Source organism: Nanorana parkeri, unplaced genomic scaffold (genome assembly GCF_000935625.1).
Source record: "Nanorana parkeri isolate BGI_ZX_2015 unplaced genomic scaffold, ASM93562v1 scaffold306, whole genome shotgun sequence".
Classification (NCBI taxonomy): domain Eukaryota; kingdom Metazoa; phylum Chordata; class Amphibia; order Anura; family Dicroglossidae; genus Nanorana; species Nanorana parkeri.
In genome coordinates, this window is record NW_017306574.1 from 1051341 (window position 1) to 1069782 (window position 18442).

Below are 18442 nucleotides of genomic sequence, written 5' to 3' on the forward strand. Positions count from 1 at the left end.
ATATATTAGGTGCGCCTAGAATTTAGCTTTAAAGCAAACCTAAAAGTCAAAAAGTAAGCAGGTCATGCCTTCTCAAAAAACAAGGCTCTGCAACACAAAATATTTATTAGGGTCGGGGAACAGTTCCCCCGTGGCAGTTGGAATGTTTTAGCACTTGGTGGATCAATAAAACAGGTTTCTTGTGTTGAGTGCAGGATTGCATTTTCCGGTATATTACACATTTATACAAGATACTTATTATCAATAATGGAATTTCTATCGATTTCCATTCAATAACACTGGGAACACATCTATTTTTATTGGCCAAGCGAGTAAAAACCTGCTAGGTGGCAACCTTACAGGCAAAAACTGGTGCACTGTTGCCTTAAGGGGTTCTAAGACGGGTGAGAGAATACACCAAAAGGTAATAAAGTGGTCCTTCCTGAAAAAAGGCATTAAACTAGAAAAGTTACGGTTGGATAACAGGTTCGGTGAAAGAACTTCCAGAGTTTAGCTGGGAAACCTTTGCAGGCGTTGCTGGGCTTTTTGCAGTCGGCTGATCCGACCCTTTAAGCTGTCCCTCTCCGTGGAGAGGTCCTGCTTCTCCCGCAGCATCAGATCCAAATTCTGTTTATCTTGAAGCAGGAGCATCATCTGTGTGTGGAGTTGCTTGGCAGACCCACGGAGGACATAATGCTGGATGATGAGAGGGACCTGGCTACCCAGGCGGACTATTGCGTTCTAGGAGAGAAAAGAGGTTACAAAAAATGATAAACAAAAAGAGATCAAGGTGACACCATCTTTGTATAGGCGTCACCCGAGGCCAGCATCTACTTCCTGGACTAAAGTTCTTCCTATGGATGTCACAATCTGAGGCACTGACCCTGCTTGACCCTCTCTTCTGGTATTGCCCTTGTAACAGACTCTCTTGGAGGCGGACCGTAGCGAACGTCCGCCGCCGTCCAATCCCGGCCAGGCATGACGCTCCGACCTCTTCGGGCTTACCCACATTTAACCGCGGTGTTTGAATTGCTCGGCGTTCTGTTGTCTGCAACACAACACTGAGCAATTCCTGCTCACAAAGGATCTTCTCTGTTGAACTCCTTAGCATGTCAGTGATTGCTGACATACTCCTCCCTATCCACCGGCAGCTGCTGTGCAAGGGGGTCTCTCCTAAAGGAGACATTGGTGTGGGAAAAGCTACTTCCACAGTGAGGACTGTTCCCTGAGCTACTAACTGCAAGTATACCCTCTCTACCTGTCTGCTTTGCCATTCATTTGATGGACTTAATGTTCTTGACCTGTGATGCCGGTCATATATATGCATTGTCTCAAAATATCACCCTAACCGTCCTCTCCGCTCATCAAAAGACCTCCTGCTTTCCAGCTCCCTCGTCAACTCCTCCCCTGCTCGCCTCCAAGACTTCACTAGAGTCTCTCAAATCCTCTGGAACTCTCTACCCCAACCGGTTCGTCTATCTCCCACACTGACTGCCTTTAGGCGATCCCTTAAGACTCCTCTCTTCAGGGAAGCCTATCCCACTGCAACCAACCCCTGAAATATCAATTTCTTAAAGAATTCATCCCCACACAGCCACCTCCTCGTGTATCACTGGCCCCTCCCTTTTAGATTGTAAGCCCTCAGGGGCAGGGCCCTCCTTACCATCTTGTCTTGAATTGTATTGTGATTTTAATGTCTTCCTTATATTGTGAAGCGCTGCGCAAACTGTTGGCGCTATATAAATCCTGTACAATAATAATAATAATCATATTGAATTGCCCACTCTAATCGCTTATTGGATTGTATGGCCTGCTAGACTACAACCAGTCTGCTTGTCCTAGTGTGAGGAAACACTGGATAACACTCTCTAATCAATTAGGGATTCTATGAAGGAAGGCTATCCCATTATCCTGTGTGTTAAAGGAGAACTATGGGGTTAGGGCTTTTCCCCATAGTTCTCCTAAGGGTAACGGGAGGACACAAGCTAGCATCTTCCCATCACCCTAAGCCAGTGGTGGCGAACCTTGGCACTCCAGCTGTTTTGGAACTACAAATCCCATGAGGCATTGCAAGGCTCTGACAGCCACAGACATAACTCCCAGAGGCAGATGCATGTTGGGATTTGTAGTTTTGGCACAGCTGGAGTGCCAAGGTTCGCCACCACTGCCCTAAGCTCTGTTTACTGAGACGCCGCAGCTGAAACGGATCCCGACAATTATGTCTGGATCCGCCCAGCTGCGTGAGTGACAGCTGGCTCTGCCTATCTGGAGGCAGAGCCAGCTGTGCCCGCCCCCTCCCCCGTCTGTTCCGCCAGTCAGCGCTGGAGGATCGGAGCGGGGAGGGGGGAATCCAGTCCCTCCCCTGTCACGGCTCTCTGCAGTGACAAGATCGAGAGGTGAGCGAACGCCGGTATGTGTTCGCTCACCTCCCGATCTACTGAGCCGACCTGTGACAGTCTCATTGTCACAGGTCGGCTAGAACTATGAGGTGAGTGAAAATCACTCACCTCATAGTTCTCCTTTAAGGATTCTATGGTTATAGACTGCAGGGACTTAACTCTTACACTCCCAAATCATAACAGTGCTAAGTGGGCAATACTGAAGTGATCCCGCTGCGTTTATAGGAAGACGCATTGTATTCACCACACTCTACCTGAATAACCTGGCTCTAGACTCTGCATCTGTGATCCTATCAGGAAATGATTCTTCCCCTCAGTGATACGTTACAGCCCTGCTAATTTGTATATAGTTGTATCGACTGCTGGCTTGTGTGTTTCTTTGCACTAGGTTGTTGTGTATTGATTTTTCTTTTTTGTATCTCACCTTGCTTGCTCAGTCGTTTGCTTTGCACTTGTTCACAATACACATCCATATTGCCCACACCCCTCCAGTCCCACTTGCTATATAGAAGTCTGGTCCTACCAATCAATAGACAATTCCAGCCTTGCCTTCTTAGCATACCCAGAGCGCTCACCTTGAAATAGGCTTGGAGATGATAACTCATTTCAACGATGGACAAGTACATGTCACTTGATGACCTCTTCTGAAAGCAAAATTTAGTAGCATCCTCGCGTGCGGCCTTCAGGTATCGCCCGTATATCGAGTCCTGACAATAGATGATGTCCTCCATCCTGAACTGGTTCTGAATTGTCTTCTCAGCCTCTTTTTGTTGGTCGCCACAAATATTTTCCAGTTTCCCCTTAGGGAAAAAAACAGAGAGGAAAGCTCAATATTTAGAACTAGGGTGTCAGAGAAGTGATTCTCTTTAGCATGCCATGAGCCTGTAGATTTGGATGGTGAACCACTTTGACATCTTCACATCAAGAGGACTACTCACATTTTTAGATATTTAAGTGACTGATAACCTGTCCCTGCTCTACGAAGATCCTTATTGTGTGGCCCCCTTTACACTGCACAGCCTCTTCTCTGCAGGTACAAGCTATCCATAGGATCAAATGGAGATAGTAGTGTGCATGGACCAGGGACGTGTGGTCAGGGGAGGCAGGGGAGGCAGAGCCTCACCTAGTATTATGTAGGAAAATGGCAACTTGGACCAATGGCAAAGCGCCATTGGTCCAAGCTGTCGAATCCAAAAAAAAACCCCACTGAGGCCATCGATCTCGATGCCTCAGCTGTGACGAGCAAGTGAGGGACGGGGAGGCTCCTCCTTCACACTAGCTTGGAGACTGGGTTGGGGGCTGGGCTTTGGCCGGGGGGTACGTGCTGGGGAGTGCCTCACCCGGAACCAGAGGTACCACACGTCACTGGCATGGACAGTAAGAGCTCGACCTAACTGAGAAGATTTGAGTCGAGAAGGCTCAGCATGGAGACCTCAGTGCAGTGGGGATAGAAGAGGATAAGAGCAGTTACACTTTAAAGTGATATGAAGTTAAAAGGTTTTTGTGATATGTCACATGCTGATGAAATCACTTACAATGGATGCTGCTCCTTGATGTTTAAAAGTTTTAGTTTCCTACAGAATCAGCTGGTCCCCTGAGCACTGACCCTGATATCCTGTTTAACGTTGGCTCTATTCCCTTGCAGGGTCCTGGAGCCACCCTTGTGTGTGATAGAAAGCTGTGTGAGTCTCCACAAACACACAGACACGGCAGGTCAAGACATTCCCCTTCTCTCTGCTGCTCCTTCCTCCTCCAAGCTAGTAGATAGATGGCTGCTGGAAACTGTGCTCCCCCTTGTGAGCTTGAACTGGACAGCAAGTTCAGGGAAGCAGAACTGAGAGAGTTTGAGTCAGCTGTTCTGAAACATGATGGCTGCAAGTGCATGGGCAAAAACAATTCTATGCTGGGCAATCTACTGTATATTTGTTTGATCTGGATTCATGGATTTAAAAAAAAAATGGATGAGAGTTTAATGCTACTTTAAGCTTTGAGATGCATAGTGGGGCCACAGTCTAACTGCTCGGAGGAAGAGTTTTGCATCCTGGTCTTGCTGTAGTGCACTCCTTTTTTTGCAGGATGCACGTGCCCAGCCAGCCAGGAAGCTGACAGCGCGCAGCGCCAATCACAGGTGCTGAGACATGTTCCCGGTCCGCAGCTGCAGAGATCGGGCCCGGCACGTGGAGCTGCGAACACGCCCGAGCCCATCACTAGTCAGAATCTGTGCCCTGCAGTACCTCTTCTTCACCACAAGATGCCCTCAGCCTTGGGGGTTGAATGACAGTATGGCAGCACTGGAAGACTGAGCACATACTGTGAGTGCAGCGTATTATGGCCATGGTGCCCTTCGTTCATAGTGCATTATGTATCAGGGTGAGCGCAGGGTGTTGAGACCATGGTGCCCTTCATTTCCATTGCACTATGTATCAGTGAGTCCAGATAAGAGGCGAAGATGAAGAGAACCCTGCGGTATCACATGACTGGACTGAAGATTTGGAAAAGGTGTATAAGGTGAAGATTAAATATTATTTAGCAAAATTAAATATTATTTAGCAAAAAAACACCGAACAATCGGTCCTACCTTTGCACTTCTGTAAAGATTTGGAAACTGCAGAAAATGCTTTGCAGCGATGTTATCGAAACATGTCCGTACCAGCTCTGAGGAAAAGAAAGAGAACATAAAATTCCAAAAACTGTAACTTTAGTAGGGCTGCAACCAACTAATCGATTAATCGTTAATAATCGATAATGAGAATAGTTGTCATCTATTCTCATTATCGGTTAATTGGTTGGATCCACTAGCTCTCTCCTCCACGCTGGCTACTGCAATTTGAAATGGCCAATAGCAGGCTGGTTATTGCACCCGCCCACTACTTGCTGTAGTTACATTCAGTTTCCCTCTACGGAATCTTGCCACTGGCAGCTGTGATTCCCTGGCTGAAGATATTCAAACGCCATGTGCTTACAATACAACAACAAGATTGCTAAAGACTAGGGATGCACTGATACTAGTATCGGTTCCGATGCCGAGTATTTGGGCGAGTACTCGTAGTCACCCAAATGCTCCGATGCCTAGCCGGATACTTCTGGTATCAGGAAGCCGGGCAGCACGTCATGACACGCTGCCCGGCTTCCTGATTGCCCGGAAGCCAGCTCCATGAAGTGACGAGAGAGCATGGAGCCAGCTTCCCGGCCAATCAGGAAGCCAGGCAGCGTGTAATGACGTGGTGCCCGGTTTACGGATTGGTCAGGAAGCCGCCTTCATGCTCCCTCGTCACCTCATGATGAGGGAGCATGGAGCCTGCCTACCGGCCAATCAGGAAGCCAGGCGCAACGTCATTACACAGCGCCCAGCTTCCTGATTGGCCAGAAAATCGTCTCCATGCTTTCTCGTCACCTAGTGACAAGAAGCCGGGTGGCAAGTCTTTACACGCTGCCCGGCTTCCCGGCTAATCGGGAAGCCGGGTGGTGAGTCATTACATGCAGCCTGGCTTCCTGAATGTGACTTCCGGTACTCGGTATCGGCGAGTACCAAAAAAAAATATCGGTACTCGTACTCGATACCGAAATACCGGTATCGGTGCATCCTTACTAAAAACTGCAGAGAAAATACTCACCTAGATCCATGTGTCAGCCCCTTGCTGGCTGGAGGACCAGGAGGAGTGAGGCATTGCTCCCTTGCAGACGGTAATGCTGTAAGAATGTAAGTTGCCAATAAGGGAATGACATCTCGCTCATCCAGCAGCAAGGGACCAACACATGGAAACAGGAGTGTATTTCTCTTACCCTGTTTTCCCAGTATAACGACCACTCACCATTTACAGGGTCACTAGTGGGGCATGGCCCTTTGAGGGAATGGGGTTTGAGAAAGGTAAAAGAGACACATCGATTGTGAGATGACAGGACTGCGTTCTTACCGGCTATTTCATTCAGCTTCACAATCGCCGGCTCTTCGAACGTCTGGATTTGCTTCCTGGCGACATTTTCAAACGTTCTGAAACTTACAAAGCCTGTCAGCTCTCGGCCTCGGTGTTGATCCTCATAGATCTTTACGTCATCTCTTAGGTCCTCAGCATCTGAAAATGAGTTACAGTCAAAAGATTTTACATTCATCTGAACATGATGTGGAGTAAAATGTTAGTAAGGTATCCACAGTGCTAAGGTGAAGGTACTTTGTGGTGCCCCAAAATACCTGTGTTACCCCTTAACATCAACCCCTTTACCCCTGTGGAGCCCCTATAATCCGAGACCCAGGCTGAACATAGGGACTTTTCTACAGGTCGATATTAAATCCTGCCCACTCCTGATACAAAGCTTTGCTTCTGTCGAATACCAGAGCCTCTACTACGCAGTGCTGGCATTTAAAGGAGAACTATGAGGTGAGTTCTTTCCACTCATCCTCATAGTTCTAGCCGACCTGTGACAATGGAACTGTCACAGGTCGGCTCAGTAGATCGGGAAGTGAGCGAACACATAATTGCATGACATGAGCAAGGCTTAGCACTGGGAGAGAGTAGGGCTTAAAGTGTAACTTCCGTTTTGTTGAAAAGAATGCAATCCCCTCTAGGTGATCTATCTACATTGAAAAGAGTTTAGAAAACACATTTCCAGACTCTTACCTTTTTGTTTTAAAGAAATAGCTGTTTGTTTCCCTATGTAACCTGCAGACTGAGCCCCGAATGGAAAAGTCAGCCTGCATTATAACTACCAGAGCAAATCTCAGTGTTCTAATCAGGAAAGCTGCAGTGTCTGTTTCCCTTTAGACAACCTTTGGGAGCATCTCACAAAAATAAAATGCCTGATGCTGGAGATTCCTAAAATTTGACTCTGTCTGTATCTTGCCGACTTCTGAGAAAACCAGTAAGACAATCACACAAGCAGGAAATTTCCTTTCGGGTGTGTACTCCTAGGTGGGTCCAAATGAGAGTCTTGCTGCAGGTGTCCTGCCAGAATGCTGACTGTACTATCCGACACTGAAATCTGTTATTTATGAACAAGGTAAACAATAAGGGGTTATTCACTATTGAGCCGAAGGATACAGCCGTAGCTTCGGCTCTCTTCGGCCACCAGAGTCCTTCGGTTCAGTCGAACCAAAGGGCTGCTGTACGGGCTATTCACAATAGCCTGTACAGCAGCCAAAGGTGGCCGAGCGGCTCAGCCGAGCCAAAGGCATATGCTTCAGCTCCACTGAGCCTGAGTGACAGCCCAAGTGGGGAGAACGGTCTACCAAAGGCCGGCCGTTCGCCCCCGCAAATGACAGCTGGGCGGAGCCAGCCGTGATCTCACGGCTCGCGCCGCCCAATTGTAATGACAGATCAGAGTCCCCAAATCTGTCATTAAACAATAACAACTGGGCGGAGCCGGTCGTGACTTCACAAGAAGACTCTAGCAGGTGCCGGCCAATAGCAAACAGTTGGGCCGAGCTAGCTGTCACTGCCAGCTCCACCCAATTGTTTTTCTTTTTTTTCTTTTATTTAAAATATTTTTCTTTTATTTTTAATTTTTCTATTTTGGATGATTTTTCAAATAATTTCTTAACCTTTTTTTAATTATTATTTTCACTCTTTTCACTTATTTGCTATTGTGCTCGGTACCACAGAGGTACTGAGCAGAATAGCCGAGCCAAATGCCGCTCAGCGGCATTCGGCTATTCACTCATTGCCGTTCGGCTCCCAGATGTTGAATCGACTGAGTCGAACTCCTACTGCACTTCGGCTCAGCCGAACATGCCGATTTCTGTCGATGTTCACTTTGGCTTAGTTTTTCACTCGGCTGCCTTCGGCAACTTTGTGAATAACCCTGTAAGCGTTCCTTGAAATGAACAAGGTAGATTTATTTTATTGCGCAGCAGTTTTGGTGTGCTTACATCTGTCAGATGAATCTTTTAGAGTTCTTTCCCAGGTATTAAAGTGTTTCCGCATGCTGGTGAAAAGCTTCAGATTTCCTTTGTCGACATTTTCTTCTCCATTAATGGCTTGTTCAAGTTCCTCTTCAAAATATTTAATTTTCTGACATAAAAAGAACAAGGAGACACATATCAAATAACAGTGATGTTGGGGATTTTCTAATATATACAGAAGAGCAGGGGTGGAGCTAACAAGTCACAGGGCCCTTGTGTGAAGTTTAAACTGGGGCCACCTGTGTCTCTCACAAAGAAAAAAACCTTTTCCTTTTAACCCTAGTTCTAATGTCTACACTATATGACCAAAAGTTTGTAGATACCTGACCATCACACCTATATCAGCTTATGGGACATCCATTAACATCAATATGGAGTTGGCCCCTCCTTTTGACTATGAAAACCTCACATCTTCTGGGAAGTTTTTTGGGAGCATGGCTGTGGGAATTGGTTCCCATTCAGACCAGTTTGTAGATACCTGTCCCTCACATTATATGAGCTTGTTGGACTTCCAAAGCCAAAGACATCAAGATGGAGTTGGCCCCTCCTTTTGACTATAAAAAACCTCACATCTTCTGGGAAGGTTTTTTGGAGCATGTCTGTGTGTATTGGTGCCCATTCAAACAAGTTTGTAGATACCTGTCCATCACCCCTATATGAGTTTGTTGGACATCCCATTGCAAAGCCATGGACATCAATATGAAGTTGGACACTCTTTTTGACTATAAAAACGGTCAAAAACGGCCTCGGATCTCCTAGGAATTTTTTTTGGGGGGAGTATGACTGTGGGAATTGGTGCCCATTGATGAAGAAGAAACCTGGCTTGCAATTGGCATTCCAATTCATTCCTGTAGTGTGCAATACACCAAACTCATCACACCATGTCTTTATGGAACTGGCTTTGTATACAGGGGCAAAGTGATACAGGAAAATTGTATTTCATACTTACCGCAATTTTCCTTTCCTGACGGCTCCATGTCGGCATACGAGTGGGTACAGGCTCCGCCCCCCCCCATCTGATAGGACTAATAGCTCATAAATTTGAGCCTCCCCCCAGCCAATGTGTTACATAACTAGCAACTCCGACTGGGCGGGAACTATGCCGACATGGAGCCGTCAGGAAAGGAAAATTGCGGTAAGTATGAAATACAATTTTCCTGTTTCCCTGACTGCTCCATGTCGGCATACGAGTGGGAAATAACTCGCAAATACACAAGGGCGGGAATGCTAGTAGTTTAATTGCATACAGAAGAAGAGGCCACAAGTCATGGTGGGACAGAAAAAGGCCTTCACCAAACTGTTCATCATCATGACATCATCACAGCATTGTCTTGTCAAATTCTGTCCTGCCATAACTTCTGGTCCTCATCAGCAAAGTCTTAAAAAAAACCTGTCACCTTATTTGGACCATTTTGTGTCTTTCTTGGGAATGCCAACACACCCGTGTTGATAGAGTCCTTGACAGGGTCACATCCCACAATGAAGCTCCATGCAAGCCCATACATGTTAGATTTCCCTACAGAAGTTTATATATAAGCCCCTGACAAAGTGAATCCAAATTCACACACGCTCCTCACACACACACACATATACACACACACACACACACACACACACACACACACAAACATACACAAGTCAACAGTAGGTTGGTTATGAAAAGTAAGGGTGAAGGTCTTCAATAATTGACCATAGATATACCACTCTAGATATCTGTGGATATACCTGAGCAGGTACCTGGTGGTGGATTTTTACAGACCTGTGGATCTGTACTTACATCAATGAGGTAGGCAACTTTATCCATTTCAGACTCTGGGACCCCAGTGCCGATCATTCTCAGCCTCTCTTCTGCCTCCTTGCGTTTTGTTTTGATTTGCTGCTCCAAAAGAGGTAAACTTTTCTGAAAAGAAGAAAAAAAAATGAAAATCGAATACAAAACAGAAAAGTGTGTTTAGACCAAAAGACAGATGAAAAATACATAAGGAAGCTATTTTACCCACCAAAGGATTTGTATTTGTGTCCGTCCAGTCCTTATATTTAATCAGCTCTGCGGCACAGCACAGTTCTGTGTGGCAATGCAGGAGGCAAATTCAATGCCTGGACAGTTAAAGGAGGAGCAGCAGACTGATGAGCGTATCTCTCTGTCACTCTGCTCTCTCCTCCTATTAACACACTTCTTATACTACAGCGCTAATTGGGGTTTTGTGCTGATTGATCCTCTGCCAGATTGGGCTCCACTATGGACTGCAGGAAGTTGATAACAAGTCCAATTCAGTTACTTATACTGCTTAACACTTTAAAAAATTTTTAAATAATAATTGGTCCACCTATGGCAGTAGTGCCACACAGCACTGAGAGAACAGAAGTAGCTGCTTGCCTTCAGACTCTTTCTCTCCCTGATTGAAATTCTGTATGATGTATCTAAAAAGAGCAGGCAGGGAAAGGGAGTCACCCATTTTTATAAATCTTCTGTTCTTTTTCTTGAAAATAATTTCAGTTTCTCGATTTCTAGTGGGTCCCCGCAGTGCTCATCCCCCTGCCCCCTGCATGGGTGCCACCCTCAGCTAAGCAGCTGCTGTGGAGGCACCCCGTGTGCTTGTGCCGCAGTAGCTGTGTGCGCCCATAGACAGGCCACGCCCCTCCTCACCTCCCTAAAGGGTGATTGACGGCAGAAGGAGCCTATGACTCCTCTGCCCCCAGTATCCTTCCCCTGCAACCAGGAAGTTTGGGGAGGGGAGGATAGCTTCAGAGACTGGCGGCGGTGACAGCGATGACACAGGTAAGTTTGGGAGGGGGGAGACACCAAAAGGTACTAGTTGTTTTTTACTTTAATGAAGAGAATACATTAAGGTAAAAAACAACCGGCCTTTAATACTACTTTAAGTCACAACTGCAAACTTTCCTATTACTTTCTGATGCTCAGGAAGTAAGGTAAAAAATGACCAGCCTTTAATACTACGCTGCCAATGACTTATACCATAGGTCGCTGGCAGCGGGCCCATCTAAACAGATAGCCACCGGTCTGCCGGACTCTGTTCAGCTGCGCAAATCCAACGGTCGGCTTTATACTGGAAGTGATTCTGGCGGCTGAGCTGCCAGAATCGATTCCACTATCAGCAGGTAGAGGGGAGAGAGACCGGCTTACATCTGTTCACCGATCTCCTCCCCGCTGAATGGAGCTGGAAGAGACACTTCACTTCCGACTTCTTAGCTGTCATTCCTGTCTAGAGAAAGCATGGAAAAAATTATTCAAGAACGATCTGCAGAGGCAATAATTGTGGGGCCAATATTCACAGGTAACTCTAAACTGATGACCTGTACGGGCTTTTAAAGCATTGCCTATGGGCAATTTGGTGTGCCAAATTTTGTCACCGTTTCACAGGCGCATGCAATTGTTAAGCTTGGCATGTTGAGTATTTATTTATTCAAAATAATGTAATCTTTTTTATTTGACAAAAAAAAGGGTATTATATTGTGTTTTTGGGTGCTAAAATTAACCAGTGTAATTTTCTCCTTCCTTTTTATTCTACGGGGTCTGTGCTTTCAGGAAATATATAATTCTTGGAGGTTTTAGGTAATTTGCAGGATTAAAATGTGAATTACAACATGTGTGCAAAAAAAAATAATGCCTTGGCAGCGAAAGGGTTAAACAGACATTTATTAAAAAAATATGGGAAACATTGGAGCCTGGAGCTCTACCTGCTGGCTGAAAATAAAAATGAACTATTTATAGGCAATATTACTATAATTAACCAACTGGAAAAAACGTAAAAGCTTTTTTTTAGTATTGAACATAATAAAGAAATAATGTATAGTAAATAATAAATGGCTGTATTAACTGATACAGCCGTGGCTAATATTCTATTCTTTGTAAGTAACTTACACTGATATGATCAACAAGTTCAACGGTCAGTTTTTCTGCAAGTGCCGGGACTGTAGCAAAGCCGTCATCCAACAGGGCGCTGAAAAAATAAAATAAAACAATATAATGAATTCCGCTGTGGAGTTTTGTAATGTCATTCCATCCAAGAGTAAATTGTAGTCTTTTTTCTCATGAGCTCTATTATTGGGATGTGTATGAAGGAGCTCTCTGACTCAAGGGATATGAAGTCACCAGCATTTCAGACATGTAATTGTGAAGAACAGCATCACAGACATACACTATATTGCCAAACGTATTGGGACACCCCTCCAAATCATTGGATTCAGGTGTTCCAATCTCCTCCATGGCCAAAGGTGTATAAAATCACGCACCTCGGCATGCAGACTCTTAAGGTGCCCATACACCTGCCGATTATCGTATGATAATCGCGGGTGATCCCGCGATCGTACGATAGTCGGCAGGTGTATGGAAGGTGTGCGACCGTTTCTACTGTACGGTCGTACGTCTTTTGTCTCCCGAGCACGCTTGAAATCCCGCCGGGAATTGTACGATTTGTGGCAGGTTAGTGGCGTTCTCAGGAGACAAATGCCGCATGGGCCGGTGTGCGCAAGCGCACACTGCCCGCTCAGCATTGGAATCATCGGAAGCCCGCCCCTCAGCGGGGAGGGCTTGCGATGATCGCAAGTACGATCTGCCTGTCCAAGATGGGCAGATCGTACAAGCTTTTAATTACCTTACAACCATCGCACAATGAAAGTCTTGCGATGGTTGTAAGGTGTATGGCCAGCTTTATACAAACATTGATGAAAGAATGGGTCGCTCTCAGGAGCTCAGTGACTACAAGCCTGGTACCGTGATAGGTTGCCACCTGTGCAATAAGTCCATCCGTGGCATTTCCTCGCTACTAAATATTCTGCGGTCACCTGTTAGCGGTATGATAACAAAGTGGAAGCAACTGGGAACAATAGTAACTCAGCCAGGAAGTGGTAGCCCACGTAAAGTGAAAGAACAAGGTCAGCGCATACTGAAGCGCACAGTGCGCAAAAGTCGCCAACTGTCTGCAGAGTCAGGCATTTCAGGGGCCTCGTACGGTCCCCTTCTCAAGGCAACATAGAGTAACGTCACCTGTGAAGCTGTTTTTCTCAATACATTTGAGATGCAATTCTATGCCTGGAGTGCTGGTGGCTGTGTGTGCCTTTATCTGGTTTTGTAGCGGCGCCATTCAACTCTATCACTTCGGGAAACCAACTATTATTTGAAGATCTAGTACCGTCAGTAGTGCAGCTTCATATATGGCCTGAATCAAATGAGTTCTCTGGTTGTCTGATTTACAATCAGCACCATGGACAGCTCTTTCTACCATCGCCGCCAATCCTTTTTATTTATTAGAATACATTTGATACACAACACAGGATTCCCACAGCACCGTGTGTCAGCTAAGGCGACAGAACTCTGCCTACTGGCTCACTTTGTCTGAAACCTCAATGTCCAGCAATAAGAGGCACCAAACCAAAAGGTGAAAGAGTCCAAAAGTGCCTTTTAAATTTTCTCAATTCAATCGAAAAAAAAACAGCCAACAATGTTCATGGACAACACTCCCTTTACATCAGGGAGACAAGACAAACACATAGCGTATTGAATAGAAGCTCAGTAATGATAACTGCATTGAACAATTATAATTGTGAATTGCTAGCCCACATTGTGTTGTCTTCAGCATACAGTAATAGAGGTAAGCTCTAACGCAGGTGTTACAGGAAGGGCAGGTACCACCAACACAGCTTCAATTTGCATGCAAACCAACTAGTTATGCGTCCCATCTGCTAATATACACCAACATGCACACTGTTCCTCTTAGCAATCCGCTATTAAATACAGCAGGGCAGAAAAGCAAATATACTCTGTTATTAGGAAGACAGTCATAACCATAAATGATAAAGACTAGGGATGCACCGATACCGTTATTTTAGTATCAAGTACAAGTACCAAATTTTTTCCCCCCAGTACTCGCCGATACTGACTACCTCGTACCGGTGCATTGTGCCCCGATTATCAGAAAGTTGGGAGACGGATCTTAACCCATTGCCCAGCTTCCTGATTGCCTGTGAAGCTGGTGTTCTAGCGAAAGAACACCAGCTTCAGAGGCTGCCTGGCTTCCTGACCAATCAGGAAGCCGGGGGCGGCGAGTCATGAGGTGCTCTCCGGCTTCCTGACAAGTGAAGCTGGCTTCCTAGCCAACCAGCAAACAGGGTGGCACGTCAGGACCCGCCTCCTGGCTTCCTGATAGGCTAAGAAGCCGACTTCACTTGTTCCTAGGCAGCCTGGCTTCCTGACCAATCAGGAAGCCAGGAGGTGGCTCATTACATGCCGCCTGGCTTTCTGATTGGTTGGGAAGCCAGGCTGCTTAGCAACACATTAAGCCTGCTTCCTAGCCAATCAACAAACCGGGAGGAGGAAAGGAAGCCAGCTCTATGCTCCCTTGGCACTGCCTGTTAGAGGGAGATCTCCTCCTCTGACCGGAAGTTCCGGTATCTGAGGTAAGTATTGGAGCATTTGGACGAGTACGAGTACTCATCCAAATACTCGGTATCGGCACCGATACTAGTATCGGTACTTTTGCATCCCTAATAAAGACCAAGATTATTGCCCTTATACCTGAAATGCTCATGGTTTTCGAAGAAAGCTTTCTCGTTCCTTATAGCATCATCCAAGCAAATGTTATTCTGGATCTCTATCTGCCCACGACACTTGACAATCATGAAGCCTTTCCGGAGTGTGTAGACCAGGTTTCTCACTATGTTAACAACATCCTCTTCTGCTCCTTTGTCCACCAGGTCAGGCTTGGTCAAGATTCCTGGGAGAGAAGTTACAGGAAATGTTCAGCATCATCAAAGGTATCCAGAGGCAGGCCGCAGGCAGTGTATTCTCTGCCTGGGTGCAGTAAAGGAAGAATATTCACTAGACTGATTTCTGCAAGTTTACATTTACATACATGCTAAAACAAATCCCCCCATCCATCCCTCCTTACCTACTATTCACGATAAAAAAAAAATATATATATATTTTTCCCTGCTGCCACGTGTCAGTAACTTTAGCCACCAAAATATCATCCACCAAAACTGGCATATCAGTTTTAGCTGCCCTAACACTTTAAATTGAATCCATCTTCATACTCATGAACATAAAATACTAAGTGGTCTATTTATTAACTATTCGCAGTGTCTTTCACCCTGGGAATGTCTGCGATCATTTGTTCTGTGCAGATAGATGCCAAAATTAACATTGTTTTGTTTTTTCTTTACGAGGGAATGTATTTTAGAATGTTTTTTCATGTAATATCGCAATATGGCCACTAGATGGTGCCAAGGAAGATAGAAAGTAAATAAAGGGGCAACAAGCAACTGCAGGTCATAAGCAGGTCACTCCAGTTCCAAAATAGCCTCATAGGGGATTATCTCATAATGGGGAGCATTATGTGGTGTATATCGGTTTGTAGATTACACTAAAGCTTGGATATGTTATGGAAGACCCGTGGAGGGTGGCTATTTTTGAACTGGAGTAATTGCAGGTGAAGATGCATCTTTCAGCTGGCACCTGAAGGATCTCCACCATGGCAATCCAACCACAGAATTGGAGCAGTGAGAGTTTTGTATTCATTGTTCTTAAGCAGGTCAACTGCTGATCCTAACCCCTAAGGGCAGTCTACAAACACTGCCGGTCACAGGCAGCACAGGCAGGTCAAAGGCTGCTTCCAACTAGGGGCGAGCTGCTCTTGTCTTCATAAATCTTCACATCAGTTGATTTTGCATCAAAGTAAATGAATTTGCAGTAACAGATCCTATGTACCTAATGTCCGCTGTCCAGTGGGGTCCACATTTCTGGCCATTTCCAGAGCTTCGGTTGTTGCAATGTCCACATTACTGGGAACCACAACCAGGTTTATGGTCTCCTGCCTCTTAATGTACTTGCTGATCATCCCCTTGATCTATGAAAACACGACATTTTGCAGTTAGAAATTTGCTATAATGAAAATGTGATCAACTTCAAATGGGTTGTGTGGGTGAAATTAAAAGAAATTGAGGGCATCTCTAAAACCTAAAGTTAGCATGTCCTGATGGATATAAAAGGTCTTCCAACACTAACTTTCTTCTGAAAATGCGGTTTTACTGATCTTATGGCTTCCATGATCTGCATGCCCAAAGCAGGGCTAAATATGGAAAATAACTACCCGCTTGGCACCCGGAACTGCATGTCCCAGGCGTCGGGAGATAGGAATTCCACACTCCTGCTGCCCCTTTACTCCCTGCTGCCCCAAGGCTGGGCCTTGCTTGGCCTTGTGGGAATTTCGGCCCTGCATGCAGATCCATAGAGTTGGTAAAAAGTCTAAAATCCTTATCTGCCTACTGGCTTTGGGTCTGTCACTCTAGTATTGAAGTGAAAGAACCTGCGTGATGGCCAGGCAACTAGCATTTTAAGAAGGAGATGTTAATAATGGCAGCCACTTTTTTCTCTCATGACCATTAACATTAAAGCAACCCTGCCTAAGGACTAATACATTTGAGAAACAAGGATACGAGGGACTGGATCAGATACTATTGCAGTCTTGTATTATCAAAATCAAGTCCGGTTCATGGAGTTAAATGGCTCTGATTGGGCTGCTCTTAAAGGCCAGGGAACTCCAAATTCGGCACCTTGGATAAAGTCAAGGCTTGAGACTATAGGGTGCATTGAGTATATCACACTATGCTGCTCATATGTCAATAAACAGACGTATTTGATTTACTATTGGAGTGCCGGTGTCTCTATATATTCTACTCGCTATAGGGTGAACACCGCACCAACGGTAGTAGAGTCCACAGATGATATAAACAGCCAATGCATTTTGGGAAGGGGGGGGGGGGCTGCGACATCATCAGGGTTTTAAAACTGTATGAACTTTGGAATATTGGGACTTAATGGAAGTTGTTGTGACATTCGCATCCATCCCAGCTAATAGCTCAATGGCTAGTGATCATTGGCTAGTATTTATAGGTACAATGATTAATCGGTCTGGAGTTTAGCTTTACAGCTTGTGTTGATAGTAAAATGCAGCTTGCTTTCAGGTGCCTTTAGAATGCATTTGAGATCAATTTGAGATGTTTTAGGGTTCCATCTGCGTACATTCATAGGCGCACTTAACCTGCAGTTGACCTCATTCTGACCTGAATTGGATCACCTTGTAACCTGCATTATTCTGCTTGACTTATGTGAGCCATGGCATCTAATATATGTAGCAAACCTTCTGTCCAATGTCTGGGGGTTGATTGGGCAGGGCAACCCGTGTGATTCCCGGGAGATCAATCAGGGTCAGATCTGGAACATTAGGAGATACAATTTCCAGGCTTATAAGGTCCTCACTGACTCCGTTTCCGGAACCAGCCATGCAGTCTTGAGCTAGGAGAGAAAGAAGAAGGAATATGCAAATTATATGAGACTTTACTTCCAGAGATGTCTGTATTGATTGGGGCTGAAAACTCAACGGGGTCTATTTATAACAGGGGCCTTCCTCCTGTAAATATCTGTAAACGTTAATTTTGGGTGAATAATGCCAACAAAACAACTGTCCTTATATTTTTATTTCTAGTTTGAATGTAGTGTGTTGTTACACTACATTAATATTACATTAAAGCCACTAGATGGAGCTGAAGAGCAGAGGAAATAGATACTTATTTCCTATGCCCCATAGCGCTATCTAGTGGACATAATCTATTATTACAACACAGAATACACAGCATTCAAACTGGGAAAAAAATATATTAAGAGCATTCATTTTGCCACTATTTGCCCCCAAAATAAACACTCACAGACATTCACTGGGTGAAGAGCATTGGGAATTGTTTATAAATAGACCCCAAGGTGTATTTTTTTAATAAACATTTTTTATGAACACCTCAAGATGGTAGTAGGCTCCCCTTCTACAATTCTACAATCTATCAGCAGTAACACCAGCAGTACCAACCCTGACCATCTACAGATCCACCCCCACACCGCAAAAGTCATTTCTCCACCACCCCAAACCAGGTAAAATCTGCTATTTTTCTCAGCGTTGCATCATTTTTCAATAGGATGTTTTTTTGTTTTTTTTTTTTAAATTCTGTTTATTCAATTTTTGCATGCAAATACATTACAACAGTCCTCCTACAACAGTAGGGGCGCATACTTAGTTACTAACAGGTACAACCTACACATACTCCACCTGCACTTCCTTGCGGAAGGAAGGAATTACAAAACATACATAACACCCCCCCC

At 45.1% G+C, this 18442-nt stretch overlaps 1 protein-coding gene across 1 annotated transcript in view; it reads right to left on the bottom strand.

Moving 5' to 3' along the window:
• Window positions 1-451: 451 nt before the first annotated feature.
• Window positions 452-18442, bottom strand: part of LOC108788127 (interferon-induced GTP-binding protein Mx2-like) — a 38478-nt gene continuing 20487 nt past the window's right edge. Inside the window, exons 6-15 of the mRNA XM_018557854.1 lie at window positions 17433-17587; window positions 16001-16139; window positions 14810-15008; window positions 12158-12236; window positions 10052-10174; window positions 8242-8383; window positions 6293-6451; window positions 4957-5033; window positions 2954-3178; window positions 452-720 (exon numbers count right to left, since the gene is read on the bottom strand). Of these exons, the coding sequence (XP_018413356.1) occupies window positions 490-720; window positions 2954-3178; window positions 4957-5033; window positions 6293-6451; window positions 8242-8383; window positions 10052-10174; window positions 12158-12236; window positions 14810-15008; window positions 16001-16139; window positions 17433-17587 (1529 nt within the window). The 3' untranslated portion in view covers window positions 452-489. The remainder of the gene's footprint in view (window positions 721-2953; window positions 3179-4956; window positions 5034-6292; window positions 6452-8241; window positions 8384-10051; window positions 10175-12157; window positions 12237-14809; window positions 15009-16000; window positions 16140-17432; window positions 17588-18442) is intronic.